This window comes from Seriola dumerili, unplaced genomic scaffold (genome assembly GCF_002260705.1).
Source record: "Seriola dumerili isolate Sdu_G_001 unplaced genomic scaffold, Sdu_1.0 BDQW01000050.1, whole genome shotgun sequence".
Lineage (NCBI taxonomy): Eukaryota > Metazoa > Chordata > Actinopteri > Carangiformes > Carangidae > Seriola > Seriola dumerili.
This window is the reverse complement of record NW_019174305.1, coordinates 5,089,402-5,104,869: the sequence shown is the minus strand read 5'-3', so window position 1 is coordinate 5,104,869 and position 15,468 is coordinate 5,089,402. Positions and strand designations below refer to the sequence as shown.

Here is a 15,468-nt window from a genome sequence, read left to right as displayed (position 1 = left end):
TCCCCCACAAATCCCCCCTGGCATCAATATCTGAATGCTTTTCCAAGTCTAATGCATGACAGGACCTGATAAGAACTGTACAGTGAAATATATCAAATACTGTAAACATCACTTTTCTCACTGCTAGTGTTTCTAGTCTTCTGTCAGGATGCCTGCTAACCTTATTTATATTTAAAAAAAAAGAAAAAAAAAGAAAAAAAGGGAAAGCCATCATGAATAGAGCAGTCATCCTGGACAAGAAAATAAATCAGCTGATGCTTTATGAATAGTTTAGTCATTTGTTTTCTGAGGGTGGAGCAACAAGATGTTGAGCAGGAACCATCTGTTCCTACAGTTGAACACATTCATAGTTAACCTGAAACATGACTGTTTAATCATACTGGCCAAGCTCTGCTCAAGTTATATTACAAACACGTGAACAATACGGCCACACATCCATAATCAATATACAAAATTTTATTACAAAAAGAAAAATTCAATTCTACATGAAAGTTTTCATAGTTCCACATTAAAAATGGCTGCATTTAACATTTAAATCAAAACTAGATAGAACCCGGTAGTAAAATGACAGTGAAGAAACAGCACCACTAAACAGAACATATGCAGTGCTTCCAGGAACAATAACTTTAAAACTTTACTGATTTGCTGCTGTCCACTGCCTGTACAGGAGTCTCAGTCCATTATATTATCACAGGAAGTTTTTATCTGGCTGCTCGTTCTCATAGTAACGAGGACCTAACAATGTAACACACCCAAGTTCAGCAGGGGAAAAAAAAAATCATAATGGCGCTAAGTGAAAATATAAACTAAATCCCTGAATTAGAAAAGGAATACAGGTCTGGTATCCTACAGAGGCAGACCAACAGGGACAGCAGGCTATACTGATGGAATCATACACACAAAACAGTTAAGCTGAACAACGCATTGCAAACTTCACATCCTTAACATAAACTGCTTAGTCATCATCATCGTCATCATCATCGTCGTCTTCCTCCTCGTCCTCGTCATCATCATCATCATCATCATCGTCATCAGCTGGCTCTGCTTTCTTGGCAGCGGGCCTGCCCGGGCCACTCTTCTTACCAGCATCACTTTTCCCTGAACCTCCTCTGGCACGGTAGGCGGCAACATCCTGGAAACACAAGAAATCCTTAATGTCTCGCCACTCAGTATTCTCATGTAATAAAAATTGTGTTAGCACCTTTAAAGCAAAACTCTAATGGCACTGTAGTCTTTAGCAGATGATATGTATCATTAAGATTTATTAGATGCCGTTCCAGCCACATACTGGTGCCTTACTGAGCATTTACAATACCACATTTTGTCATTACGGGCAATTTGTCACTGGTTGGTGTCTTTGTTGAGTTTGTTTTCACAAAAACAAACTCCCAGCCTTTGTGGCTTTAACCTACTGGTAACTAAGCAAAGACTGCACAACAGGTGGATACCTTCTCATATTTTTCCTTCAGTTTGGCAGCCTTGGCCTCATAGGGAGCCTTGTCTTTGGAACTCTGTGTAGCCCACAACTCGCCAAGCTTCTTGGCAATATCACCAATGGAGATACCAGGGTTCTCCTCCTTGATCCTGGGGCGGTGGTCGGAGCAGAACACGAAGAAAGCAGAGCTGGGGAGAGAAAGGGATACAAGTGGGCACAGATTACATCCCTGCATATGGAAATAAATCCAGCACTGCATGGGGTAGTGTAGTACTTACGGTGGCCTCTTAGGGGCATTGGGGTCCTTCTTCTTCTTGCCCTTCTTGGCACCCTTAGGAGGAACGTACGATTTCATCTCTCGGTCATAGCGAACCTTGTCATTCTTCGCCAAATCCTCGAACTTCACCTTCTCCTTGGCAGACATGGTCTTTAAAAAAAAAAAAAAAAAAAAAAAAAAAAAAAGTCACAAAAATTGCAATTTGGAGTTCAGTCTCAAATGTCTAAATTTTTAAAGTTTATAAACTCCATGGACATATTAATGTTACGATTAATTATTAAATTACGATTTTCGTCTAAATTAAGGTCCTCCTGTGGAGTTGTCATTCCTTTCCCACTTTAGGGGTGGGGTTAATATGGGGGCAGGAACAGCAGCTGCACTAAAACAATATGGCTATTCAATAAACTCACTATTCACTTCACAACTCCATATACAAATAATCACGAGCCCACTCCTACGCTTCAAATGCAAATATTCTGATTTAAATCTTGTTAGAAACTGGCGTGACTTACCTTCCATCTTTCAGAGCATTTCTTGGAGAACTCTGCAAAGCTAACGCTGGTCCCTGGGTGTTTCTTTTTGTGTTCTTCACGGCAGGTCGCGACAAAGAAAGCATAGGAGGAGGTTTTTCCTCTAGGCTTGTTTGGGTCTTTTGTCATGGCTGCGTTTAATCTGTGAACAACCGCAGAAAACACCACATGAAACAGGCGCAACAAAACAACCTACTTAAGTGTCTGAGCGGGTAGTGTAATGTGAATTTACAGATCTGCTCGGGCTTATATCTGCACAAAACACATCCGTATATACGTTAATGCTAACTTTTAGTTTTGTCAATGTCGACTAAAGTAAATGTTCGCCCACTTCCCGTCTGTTGCAAATAACGTTACAATGGCACAAATGGGACAAACAGACGCCAAGGGCTGTTTTAAGGCTCTAATCGGATTTCTGCCTCTCTCGGACAAAAAGACGCGACTCCATTTTGTATCTTCCCGCCTAAACTAAACTGCGCCAAACAAAGTATTCAGCCTAACAAAGTATTCAGCCTGACAAAGTATTCAGCAACCACTTCACGGTCACACGGATGCTATTCTGTCTTTAACTGCCGAGCGACTGACCACAGAAGTAAGTCTGGACCCTAATTCAAACTTTAAATGGGGGAGCCGCCGTCATGTAGTAGGCTAAGCTACTAAACCAAATGGCGTTTGAACTGCATGCTGCGCACACAGCTACAGACTACACCGCCTATTTCAGTGTCGAAAAACACCCGAAACGTCACCGTTTTTCGTCTGAAATTACCGAATCCAACGATTTTGTTCACATGGAGAATACATGTATCGTTGTGATTAACGCCAACACACAAATCAGAAAAAAATAACTTATTTACTATTAGATTTTAGGCAGTAAACATCCTAAAAAACGAAACTCGGTCGACGTAGTCATAACACGAAATTACAAAAGAAATCGTGACTTTAAATAACAAAGGTAGCTAGACACAATTGTAGAAAACGGCGGATCTTACCGGTTTGCTGCAAGATAAGTTGTAAACGAGTGAATGAGGAAGAAAGCGCAACTGTTTTGTCACTGTCTGCGAGGCTCAACTAACTTGACCAGAACCACTTCAATAACTCCTCCCTGTCCTCAGCGGATTGGTCAGATTGGAGCATTTAAATTTGAACGTAGGACACAAGACACACCCGCCGTTGTGATTGGTTGTAGTGTGCGTGATTAAGAAATCAAGTTTGTGTGCGTCGACTGTACGCTGATTGGTTTAACTGGGCTTTTAAACATTCGGCGCGAAAACTCCTTTGTTAGCTTGGGGTCAGAGTGTCTGTTGATGTGTTGGTCCGTGTACGTTTCAACTGTTTGTTTCCTCTGTGTGAGACAAACAGCAGCATAAATAATTAAGGGCCCGTTTCTGTGGCGTCTCCTTCAACTCCTCGGTCGGTCAAAAACAAAACTGCTCACTTTGTTTTCAGGGCAGGTGACTGCTCAACTGGACAGAAAAGGAAAATTAGACTTCCGGATTTACCCCCCCTCCCCTTCACAAATATAAGTGACTGGTGTGGCGTTTGTGCTCTCTCCTCTAATAAACGAGTGGTCAAATTAACATTGTAAACTACTGAGGTGCATTGACCAAATATATATCTCAATATATATATATATATATTACTGGATGACTAATGTGTGTGCAGTCTTTGCAATATCAGATTGATGTGTATAGGTATATAAGATGTATGAAAACCCCCTTTATCAAACAACGGATAACTAAATCACAACAAAGTATGGAGGCAATGGGCACTTTGTTCTACATGGACCTACACAGGCGGGTGGTATATAATCTCCTTTTCTTCACGGGCAGGGAAATGCACAGTGTAAAAATAACAAAGGGAAGAGATTATTCATGTAGGCTTACACAACATCATGACAGCTCTTCATCAGTAAGATGCATAATGATATATCCATAATGTATAAACAATCCCAGGAGCAGGAAGTGTGTAAGTCGGGTAAAAACAAGTCACAAATGTCCAGACTTATTGTTCTTCCCAGTCCTCTGTCTTTGCTGCACACCATCAATCATCTCCAGAGTTTTAGGAGCTTGAGGTTTTCTTGTGTTTGTTTTGTTTTACACCTTGTAGATGATTAAATGAAGAGATCCTTGTTCATGGAGGAATTTCTCACTTCAGTTTATTCCTGGTGGTAAGCGATACTCGTATCTGTGCAGCTGAAAAGACTGCATCGGCAGTAAAATAAGCTCAATCTCATGTTAATGCCTTTAAAATATATTATTGTAAAGAACCACAGCTCACCAGTGAGGATGGAGGCGGAATGTAGACCTGTGCTGATCTACTTCTTGGATAAAATGTTTTGATATCACGGCAGTGATATTCTCTACAATCATCTGTTACATACATGCAGATATAGTTGCAGGACAATTTCAACTAAAATTACTAATAAAGAAAAGTAAATAGATGAACCGAGTGCATTATTCTGTCTCAGATCATCAGCTGGTCCACAGAAACGTCAAAGAAGAGTTTTAGAAGCAAAGATTAACTGGTCACAGGAACAGAAAGCAGAACAGATTGTGTTGATTGACTCCTTTGGGGTCTTCTCTAGAGCCTACAGGACCAGCTCCAAATCCCTGTTCATATGAAGCAACTGCACGGAGAGAGACGTGCACACATATTAATGCTACTACATGAAGACAAATGAGAAATGAAAACCCCAGTTTCCATAATAAGGGCACACAGTTGGAGTGCATGGAGGGTGATCAGACCTCAGACCCATTGTCTTCAAGTCAACCATGCATTAAATAGATGGGCTCTCTCTCTGAGGGCAGCCGGCAAATACATGTCAAAGGAAAACTTCAGCTAAATGTTCCTCCTTTTGTTGGACAAATGACTTGTTGAAAATCTACTCCCTGCTAAGTCTAACGACCTGAACAAAATAACAGTGGGCTGTCCTCATACAGCAACACGCTCTGTGGCTACCTTCACCTTTCTATAACATTTTTATTCCGGTTTTAATCCTACAGCATATACAGATAATATTGCTCCATTTTGCTTGGACTGGAGTGTTTCTAATATTTACATTTATAAACAAGAGGGTTTTAAATATTTGAGACAAATTTCAATATAATGTAGACCAGTACAACACCACCACTAACTAACACATCAGTAATAATTACATGTAATAAGCTTATAACTTCAGCAGTTGTTTTAGACTGCATCAGTTTATATAGGTGTACCTAATAAAATGGTGGGAGTTTCCTCTCAGTGATGTTCAGGTCAGACTGTGGGGCCTATGTTTGTTCAGGTAGATCATGGTGGATGTTGAGGTCTGCTTTGGATCATGGTCGTGTTGTCTACAATCCAGAAACTCTGTGTGTCAGTGTTTCCTGTGTCTAGCTGCCACACAACACAGACAGAAGTAAAAGAGTATTCACACCAACATGGTGAACAGTTACTTAGATGTGGTTTTCATTAAATGCTCCACAAACAGAGAGCTCAACTTCATCACAGCACTCTCCCAGATCTCATCTTGTCCCCCACAGTTCATCTTCACCACTGTTTCTGAATGACATGTCTTCCTGGAGCTTCCCCTGCTTTGTAGCATCAGTTAGCTTCATTTTCAGATCCTCAGTCAGCTGCTTAGAGGTGCTACGTGGTTGTTGAGTGTCACCACAAGGTTTGAATTTAACAGGTGAATGAAGTTTTGAGTGTTTTACAAGTGAAACTGTAACTACAGTTGATTTTTTTCTATTTTTAAGTTGAAATAAAAAGTAAGAGAACATTAATATTTGTTTAATGTCTGTTCATTTTCATACAGCTTTATAAATGTTATACACGCCATTGTATAATTTAACATTACTGATACTGTTAGAAATTATTAGATGTCACATTCAGGGTGTACACAGTGTTAGACAATGATAGGATAAAAATCCACAGACAAAATAATCAGATTCTGCTTTTAGTGTAAATGCAGTTAAAGACGCTTTATCTGCTATAATCACAGAGTATATCTGAACCAGGTGTTGTGTTGTCACACACAATAATGAAGTGCACAGTAAGTGGGAAATTATTATTTACTGGGTTAAAACAACAGAGCACGAACCCAGTCTAACCTGCAAGTTTCTTTACACTTTATACACACTGAATCTCTCTGTTCAGTCACAGAAGTGTTGAGTTCTGTTCCAGTGCTGATGTTTAATGTCTCTCAGCTCACAGCTCAGTCAGGTCCCTCTGTGAAACCATCTGTAAAAGGTTTGTCTGTCCTCCTCTGAAACCATGACAAAGCTGCAGAATGAACATGAGGGTGTTTCCTATTAGTGTCTGTATGACTTCAGCATGACAGGAGATACCTCCCTCCATTTATGTTGAGCGGAGAAAACATTGGCGACGGTTCTATCAGACTGGAGCTCAAACTGATGCATGATTCAGTTGTTTAAATACACTCTCACTGTTCTTAGCAGTGGTTTACACGCTGCTGAGCTGCGAGGAAGAGGCTTTAGGTTCATGTTGATCCTCCTGTTCACTAGGTGGCAGCATGCACCTTACTTTAGCGAGCCCTTAGTAAACACTACAGAGGAAGAAGCTGATCTCTTATACATGCAACTGTGTATGGGAATAATGTACAGGAAACAGTAGAACATGTTATGTATTGTCCTCAGTGCCAACAGGAAAGACAGGTTCTCAAATACAGATTGGAAAAAGATTAACTGAATTTAAAGTGAAAGAATTGCTGCAGTTAAACTCAGGTTTAGCACAGGAAGAAAATATAATCCATGTAATCCTGATCCACACTCCAAATCAGTAGGTGGCGGTAATGCACCTAAAAGCTGTTTGTCAGCCGCCTTTAAACATCAGAAGAAACAGAAGCTCCTCTCCGTGGCAGTAGTTTTAGTTTTACAGGTGGATCACAGCGTGGACAGGACCTCCACTGCAGCTCCACACTGAGCGTGTCCACAGCGAGACTGCAGCTCACCCGGACACAAGATGAGTGACGCCGCCGTGGACTCGAGCACGCTTTGCCTCTTCGATGTTGACGGAACGTTGACTGCCGCGAGACAAGTAAACAGAGAGAGAGAGAGAAAGAAAGAGAGAGAGAGTGTGTGTGTGTGTGTGTGTGTGTGTGTGTGTGTGTGTGTGTGTGTGTGTGTGTGTGTGTGTGTGTGTGTGTGTGTGTGCGCGCGCGCGCGCGCGAAGAGCTAATGTTTCACTCAGACATTTAACAGTAGGCTACATAATGTCATCGCAACTTCCGGTTCCACGTTGTTATTGTAGTTGGTCCGAGCGATAATTCGCTCCGTGTACATTGGATCATGGTTCCACTTTAACTCCAGCTGATATGTGTAACCAGCTGCATGTCTGCATCTGACAGACGTTATAATAATGATAAATGATAGTGAACTGTCAGGTGTACGTGTGTGTAACTAACGTTGCAAACCAATCATAGACCAGGAGACGTTGGAGACGCTTCCTGCAGCGAAAGTTTCTGACGGAGCGATAATCGTGAAGGACTTCACACATTTGACAGTTGGGCCCAATTCCAATCCGCCCCCCCCCAACAACTCACTCCGTTTGCGCTTTCATGTCAAGAGGCCGCCACATTGAGTGTCGTTCCAAACCTAATGATCCTTAAGTGGGAGTGGGTTATAAAGCCCTCCAACACCGAGTCCCACACTCCCAGACGAGCGCAGCATTGCTTGACGTTTTTGATTTGACAAGTGATGTTTTTCTTATTTGACAGTTGGTGTGAGTTCAAAGGAAACATTACAGGAAATATTAAAGCTGACGTGAAACTAATGACACTGCTCTTAGCTTCTACAATAAGGAACTCAAACGACGCAGTGTCCTGTTTCTGTGGGGCTGTTAAACCAGTTCATACAGTTTTCTTGTCAGACCTGTGGTAGTCACAGATCATTAAGCAACAAATTCAAGCTCCAACAATCCAGATCTGAGAGGGTTTTTTTTCCATTACTGGACTTAATAACGTTTCTCCTAGTTGAATGCTGCAGTTATAAAATGAATGTTGATGAGATGTGTACCCCTGTGGCCCTGTGTGCTCTCCTCCCTCCTGGATCTGACCAGTGTCTCACTGTATCTCATGATGCAGCACCATCAGTGTCTGGACAGGGATTGTGCAGAGTTAGGGACACTGTTGTCAGAGGGTTTAGCGCAACAGACAAAACAGGACTGAGTAGCAAAGTGACTCATGTATTTTCTCTCTGAAAGCACAACTGGAAATAATTCAGCGGTAAAACTTACAGAATGTATTTGAATAAAAAACGGTCTAAACTGTAGTAAGAAACTCATCATATAAACTGTTAAATCTGATCGATCTTTCTGTCTACAGCTCAGTGCTCTACCTAGGCTTCATTTTTTATTATTGTTTGATTATTATTTTTCTTTCGAAGCATCACTTGGATTAGGTCACTTAGATGCTGTCATTTGTTGCAGCGTGTCACTCCAGACATGGCAGAGTTCCTCGACAAGCTGAGGACTCGGGTTCGAGTCGGAGTGGTCGGAGGGTCAGACCTGATCAAGATCAAGGAGCAGCTGGGAGATGATGGTGAGACACACACACACCTGGACCTCTGCTGCAGACCAGTGATGTGTTTACTTCTTATGATGTTGTTCTGTTTGTCTCTGTGTGTAGTGATCCACAAAGTGGACTACGTGTTTGCCGAGAATGGTCTTGTGGCCTATAAGAACGGACAGTTACTCTCTGTCCAGGTAAGACTGATTTAAGTTGTCCATACCACACCTTTTGTTCTGATTAGGGGTCCAAGCCTGAGTGGGCTGGGGGGATTTTATGTTTTCATAATTATCCTGGAAACGGCTCACAGTCAGACCTCCTTCATTTTAATCTCAGTTCATCTTCATCTTGGCTCCAAAGGTCTTCTGCTGCAAAAATGTCTAATTTCGTGATCTTGTCTCCATTTTCTAAAAAAACTTCTGTCAACATCTCGTCAGTCACTTCCTGTTAGAGGAAATTTCAGTCTGGCAATCTGTTTTGATCTTACATCTCGACAATGTATTGTCTGATTCTCATGGAACTTAACATGTTGGGTCTTTACGACATCCTGTGGATGATCACAGTTTCGTACAAACCCACCACAAGAAGGCGCTACAACAAAAAACTGCTTGTTGTTGATAGAAACTGATGATAGAAAGTTTGATGCACTGACTCACAGTTACAGCTTCTAACTTTTGCTTTAATAACTTTGTTAATGATGCCTCCAGCAGTTTGTAAATCTACTGTGAACACCCAATCAGCATGAAAACTGGTACGTAGGTTTATGATGTCATGAAGACGGAGTGTACAAAACCATGGAGCAAACAGCTTCAAGGTGGTGCTGCAACAAAGGTGTTGCCTCTTACAATGCACAGTTTGCATCATTGATGAGACTTTTTGCAGGTTAATCTTCCTCCTCTTCTGCTCCTCTTCACTCGTCTGCAGCTGCTCAGGTTCTTCAGTAGAGAGTATCTACAGACCAAAAAACACTTATACAAAGTAGAGCTGCACAATTTATTGAAATATAATCGAAACCGCAAGATGGCCAACTGCAATATCCAAATCACAGGAGCTGCAGAGATGCTCCGAATCATATTCTCCAGATGTAAAGGAACATGTTTGTTTAATACGAGACCCAACAAAAATCAAATTTTCATATTTTTTCAGAGAAAATGAAATGCAAAATCCAACTGAAACCGCAATCGCAATATGTTTTTTTTTTTTTTTTTTTTTTTTGCATATCGTGCATGCAGCCCTAATACAAATACATGACGACAGCTCTGCTTGAAGTGAGACAATGAGCTTCTGTTCAGTTTAAAGATCGAAGCCGCTCCGCAGAAGGTCACCTCATGTGACAGGAGTTTTACTTTGTCAGTCCATCCAGGCTCATATGGGAGAAGAGCTGCTGCAGGACTTCATCAACTTCTGTCTCAACTACATGGCCACGATCAAACTGCCGAAGAAGAGGTACACACGTATCACAGTCATCAATATGAATTCGTTTTTTGATTTAACAGTTGTGTAACTGATGTGAACTGGGAGTCTGACAGGTTCTGGTCCAGCCTCATGGAGACTGATGTGGTTTATCTTACAGGGGGACGTTTATTGAATTCCGTAACGGCATGTTGAACGTGTCTCCTGTCGGACGCAGCTGTACGCAGGAGGAGAGGTTGGAGTTCTACGAGCTGGATCAGGTGACACGCACATTCACGCACTTTGAGCTAAACCAGTCAATATTTTTACATTAACAGAGGATCAGTTGTGACAGGGCTCTCTTGTAGTGATGAAGCCACAGAGAATTAACAGCTGACTCTGATCCTCAGGTTGGGGCATGTTGATCTTCTTTCAGCTCAGATTACTGCAGATCTACCTGTCACCTGTCATCAGTCAGTGGATGGGCAATCACATATCTTAAAATCTTATTTCTACACTGAAATAAGATTGTGCCCATTGCACCCATGGTGGTCAGTGTTGATACCATAGACTGTAAATAAAAATGGACGTAGGCTGCGGGGCTGAGAAGTGAAGCCAATGCGAAAGTGACTTTAAGTGCAATACCACTGAGGGCCGCTAGGGGCTGGCTCCAAAAAACTCTGGCTCCATTACACACCCATTCAAAAAACTCCCAACTTCTCAATTGAATTACTCAGTCAATACATCTTTTCCACAACTCATTACGGTGTCTAAATTCACACCTCTTGTTCAGTGTTCTGGTGGTCCATCTGAAAATAATCATCTAATTAATTAGATATTAAGTCTTAAAGATTGGTATTTTGGGGGCGTGCCTGTTTGATTGACATGCCTGGTCTGGTGCTGTGTGGGAAACAGTGTGAGATGTGTAAAATTATTTATGGTTCATTATGAAACTGGTGGGAATGATAAACTTCTACAGTGATGACTGTTTTTTTAACCTTTATTTATTCAGAGTAGTTTAACCAAGGCCCTGTTCACATCTGGTATTAACATCTGTCTCAGGTGACCTGATCACAAGTGCTCAGCTCTAAGTTCAGGTGTGAACGCACCCGAGACGCATTGAAGACACATTTAAGATCCGATCGCTCAGACCACATTCAGAGCTGGTCTGGGCCACATGCTTTTAGCAGCGTGAATGTCAATGTGTCCTGGGACTGACGAGCTCTGAAGGACCGCCCACTCTACTGACGTCCTCTGTCTCAGTCTGATTAGTCCCAACACAGTTTCACCATGGAACCAAAACATTTTACTATTTCAACTGGATAAAACCTGATTTCACTGTAAGAGCTGTGCACAGCGCATTAATTCGCTCAACCCCTCCATGGCCCGCTTGCTCTCGCTCTCTCTCACACACACACACACACACACACACACACACACACACAGACAACAGACCCTTCTGTCAGTTGCCTAAAAACAACAATACATACCTGTTCTATGCATACAAAGTGGGGAAGTGAGATCTGATCACACGTGGTCAATGGAGACACATGTGGAGATACATTTTAAATCCAGGTGTGAACTGACAAACTCAGAGCTGACCGCCTGTGATCAGATCACTGAAGACACATGTTAATACCAGCTCTGAATAGGGCCTGAGAGGAAGCCTCTCTTCTACAGGAGCACTCGGCCACATTCACACTTGGAAGTTGACTAGTACAACCACTCTGACCAGCTGGTTACTCAACTGGAGCAGCTGGTGTGAAGGGCCTTGCTCCAGGGCACTACAGTGCTGTTGATGATGGCTGCTGCTCTTTCACTTTACCCACCCAGATTTAATCCTTCCAGACTGGGAATCGAACAGGTGACCTTCCAGTCACAAGCTCTTTGTAGCCTGGTTCCTTCCACAGGAAGCCAGTGAGATTCTTCTACAGTCTGTGATACACAGCAGTTTACAGTGAGCTCTCTCATCAATAAGGTGCTGCTCAGCACAGTTGTACAGAGTAGTTATCTGAGTGACCGTAGCCTTTCTGTCAGCTCCAGCCAGTCTGTCCATTCTCCTCTGACCTCTGACCTCTCTCATCAACACAGAGCAGCTGCTCACTGGTTGTTTTTGTTGCTCCATTCTGAGTAAAAACTCTAGAGACTGCTGAGTATGAAATTCCAGGAGATCAGCAGTTTGACAAACACTCCGACCAGCGTCTGACACCAACAATCATGTCACAGAGTCACTGAGTCACATTTGTCCTCATTAACTGAAGCTCCTCACCTGGATCTGCTGCCATGTGATTGGTTAATTGGAATACTGAGGGTGTACAGATGTTCCTAATAAAGTGCTCAGTGAGTGTAGATGTAATGGACAATATATTCCTGTTTAACTGAAGCAGTGTCTGTATAGAGGTGAAATACTGACGCAGGAAGCAGCTGCAGGTCTGATCCTCTCTCTTTGTTCTCACAGCGGGAGAAGATCAGAGAGAAGTTTGTGTCCGTGTTACAGGAAGAGTTCAGAGGAAAAGGACTCTCATTCTCTATCGGTGAGTGAACGTCACGTCACATCATGAGGCAGAGACCATCATAGAAACATGTGTAGTGCTTGTGTTTTACCACAGTGCCATAAAACAGACTGACTCAGGTGACCTCAGGTGACCTTCTCTCAGTGTGGTGTGAATGTGTGACTCCCCTTGCAGGAGGCCAGATCAGCTTTGATGTGTTTCCTGACGGCTGGGATAAGAGGTATTGTCTGGGGATCGTTGAGAAGGACCACTTCTCCACCATGCACTTCTTTGGAGACAAGACCAAACCTGTGAGTAACACCTATTGACACACATGTTAATTTTTCAAAGACCAGTCAGACACACTGGGATCACTGGACCGGTGAGTGGGTTGTTGATCAGTCCCTCTAGAATGTTGCGATGTCGCGATCGCAATAATTAACACAAACTCAACCAATCCCAGTGAATTCTGTGCGACCTTGTATTTTTGTCCATTCTCCACAACGTTTCAGCAAATTTGATCAATCGTCATAGTTCCAGGGGGTTCCAGTGTGGGTGGAGAACAGCTGGTTTAGTGTGAGCTGCAGCTGATACAAAATCATTACCATTTAACACTCAGGCATGACATTACACCAGGTGTGTGTGTGTGTGTGTGTGTGTGTGTGTCAGGGAGGAAATGACTATGAGATCTACTGTGACCCTCGGACTGTCGGCCATGAGGTCTCGTGTCCAGAGGAAACTCGACAGCTGTGTGAACAGCTTTTCTTCTCCTGACAGCAGAGACTCTTTGATCATCATTCACCTGTCAGGACCTTCAGCTGAGCCCACGTCATCATGTCTGTGATGGTGAGGAGGAGGAGCCACACACGGCCGATATCTCTGGGTGTTTTTGGTTGGGTTTAGAATCAATAAAATAAAAAGACAACTTTTTTCCAATAAGATTCTGACTCGTTGGTAAAAACTGAACCCTGAGCAGCACAGGCAGTGCCGAGTTAAAGGAAGGGCATGAATGAAGGAGAAACAGGATGAGTCTCAATCCACAGGTCAGAGGTCACTGATGGAGTGTGTTTACTTTATCACTGTCTTTATCACTGACTGAAATGAAAACTGTAAATCTGTTTAAGGCCTGAAGTGACTGGGATTTGTGTTTGTGTACTGATGTCAACATCATCTGATCCTGAATCAGCTCCCATGTGACCACTGTGACTAACTGTGTCCACACTGATGGGTTTTCATCTTAAAACTAAATCGATCTCTGTACAGATGAGTGTTTTAGCTCCGTCCACACTGACACACCTAAAAAAAACACGTCACCTGATGTTCACATACACTGAGCATGTGCGAGTCGGTGTAAACAGGAAGCAGATTGTCTACTCTGCAGTTGGTTTGTTAAATTAAAGACAAATATAGCATTCAAATAGAGAATGTCTCTTATCAACAGCTGCTAGCAAAGACAACAAGGTCAGTAACACTGTAATTCATTATCATGTTGTATTCACCACTGGTAGTCCAGGCTGATGAGAGCCAATCAGGAGAGACCGTGGGTGTCTACATCATCGTTTCCCAGGGTCTCAGTTTCTGTCCAGACAACAACACAACCCTGGAGTTTTCAAAATAAAAAACAACCCCAGAGTTTTCAAAATAAAAAGGGTCCAGCAGCGTTCCTGATAGTCTGTGTTTTAGAGGCTGAAAACTGGTGTTATTGACCTTGTCTTTTCTAGCAGCTGTTGTTCAGTTAAATTCTGTATTTTAACACTACAACTCTTTGTTGTTCCTCATTCAGAGGATTTATTGTAACTAACCAACTGCAGATATATACATGAATGGTCATGTATGTATGTGTTTTTAAGTGTTAGTAAGGATGATTTAGTTTTAAAATGAAAACCTATCACTGTGCACACAGTCTGACAGTGTCAGGTGTGGTTGTGTAACAGCTTCAGCTAGTGGAAGTTTTGAGGAGAGCCCAGCTGATCACATCACTGTTAATGTCACAAACACATCTGACTGTTGATGTTGAATGATGTCTTTTGTTTTCTGAATTCGGCCTGAATTACAAAGCGAGTTCAACATACCCAGGATAGCTTTTAGTTATCTGGGTTAACTGAACCTAACATTGGCCGTGGAAAACCTGTACTACAAAGCTGGCACATCAACTGGCTCAGTTAACCCTGGGTTTACCTGCCGGTAATTTCGATTACAGCCATGTCTAAAAGTGATGTTTGACAAGGTGAAATGTAAATAATATGATCACATGACTGGAATAAAAAAAAAAATCTGTCTAAATATAATTTCTATTAAAGTCAAACTAAAAACATATTGTAAATAAGTGCATGAATTATCATTATGTTTCTTACTGAGTATTTTCGCTCTTCAGTCTGATGATGAACAAACTGTGATGAATGTGATGCAGATAAAACAGTTAAAGTTAAAGTCAGACTGTTTCTGCTGCAGAGAGGAGAGAAAGAAAAGAGGAGAGGAGTAGTTGATGTCTGATGAGTCAGTCTGACTGACTAACAGTGTGTGGATCATTGTTGGTTTAGTTTTTATTTCCAGTTGTGGTCTCAGAGTCTCCTCATGTTATTCTGAGCTGCAGTGATGAAGAAGACAGTAAAAGCATCGACACTGTCAGAAATCCTGGCAGATTAAAATATATTTGTTCAATTAAAATGAAGCTAAAATAGTTTTTTATAGTAGTATTTTTATAATTTTTTTAGAAGCTTTGTTTTAAAACCAGTCATTATTATTTATCACTTTATTTTAAACTCTTTTGTCCCTGTCAGGATCCTGTAGGAATTATGACTCAGTTTTGGCTGTTGACAGGTTTTGATCTGATCCTC

General features: G+C 41.9%; 2 protein-coding genes across 2 annotated transcripts; one reads left to right on the top strand and one right to left on the bottom strand.

The window, feature by feature from the left end:
• Positions 1 to 434: 434 nt before the first annotated feature.
• Positions 435 to 3,338, bottom strand: LOC111217910 (high mobility group protein B2-like). Its single transcript, XM_022739939.1, has 5 exons — positions 3,232 to 3,338; positions 2,225 to 2,384; positions 1,714 to 1,862; positions 1,449 to 1,623; positions 435 to 1,132 (listed from the first exon to the last, which is right to left on the bottom strand). The coding sequence occupies exons 2-5, from the start codon at positions 2,369 to 2,371 to the stop codon at positions 956 to 958; spliced, it is 648 nt and encodes a 215-aa protein (XP_022595660.1). The 5' UTR covers positions 2,372 to 2,384; positions 3,232 to 3,338; the 3' UTR covers positions 435 to 955.
• A 3,713-nt stretch (positions 3,339 to 7,051) lies between these two features.
• On the top strand, positions 7,052 to 14,028 carry LOC111218004 (phosphomannomutase 2-like). Its single transcript, XM_022740089.1, has 8 exons — positions 7,052 to 7,279; positions 8,669 to 8,780; positions 8,868 to 8,944; positions 10,102 to 10,193; positions 10,321 to 10,420; positions 12,598 to 12,673; positions 12,827 to 12,942; positions 13,301 to 14,028. Exons 1-8 carry the CDS (start codon positions 7,205 to 7,207, stop codon positions 13,403 to 13,405), a joined length of 753 nt encoding a protein of 250 aa, XP_022595810.1. The 5' UTR covers positions 7,052 to 7,204; the 3' UTR covers positions 13,406 to 14,028.
• The last annotated feature ends 1,440 nt before the right edge of the window (positions 14,029 to 15,468 follow it).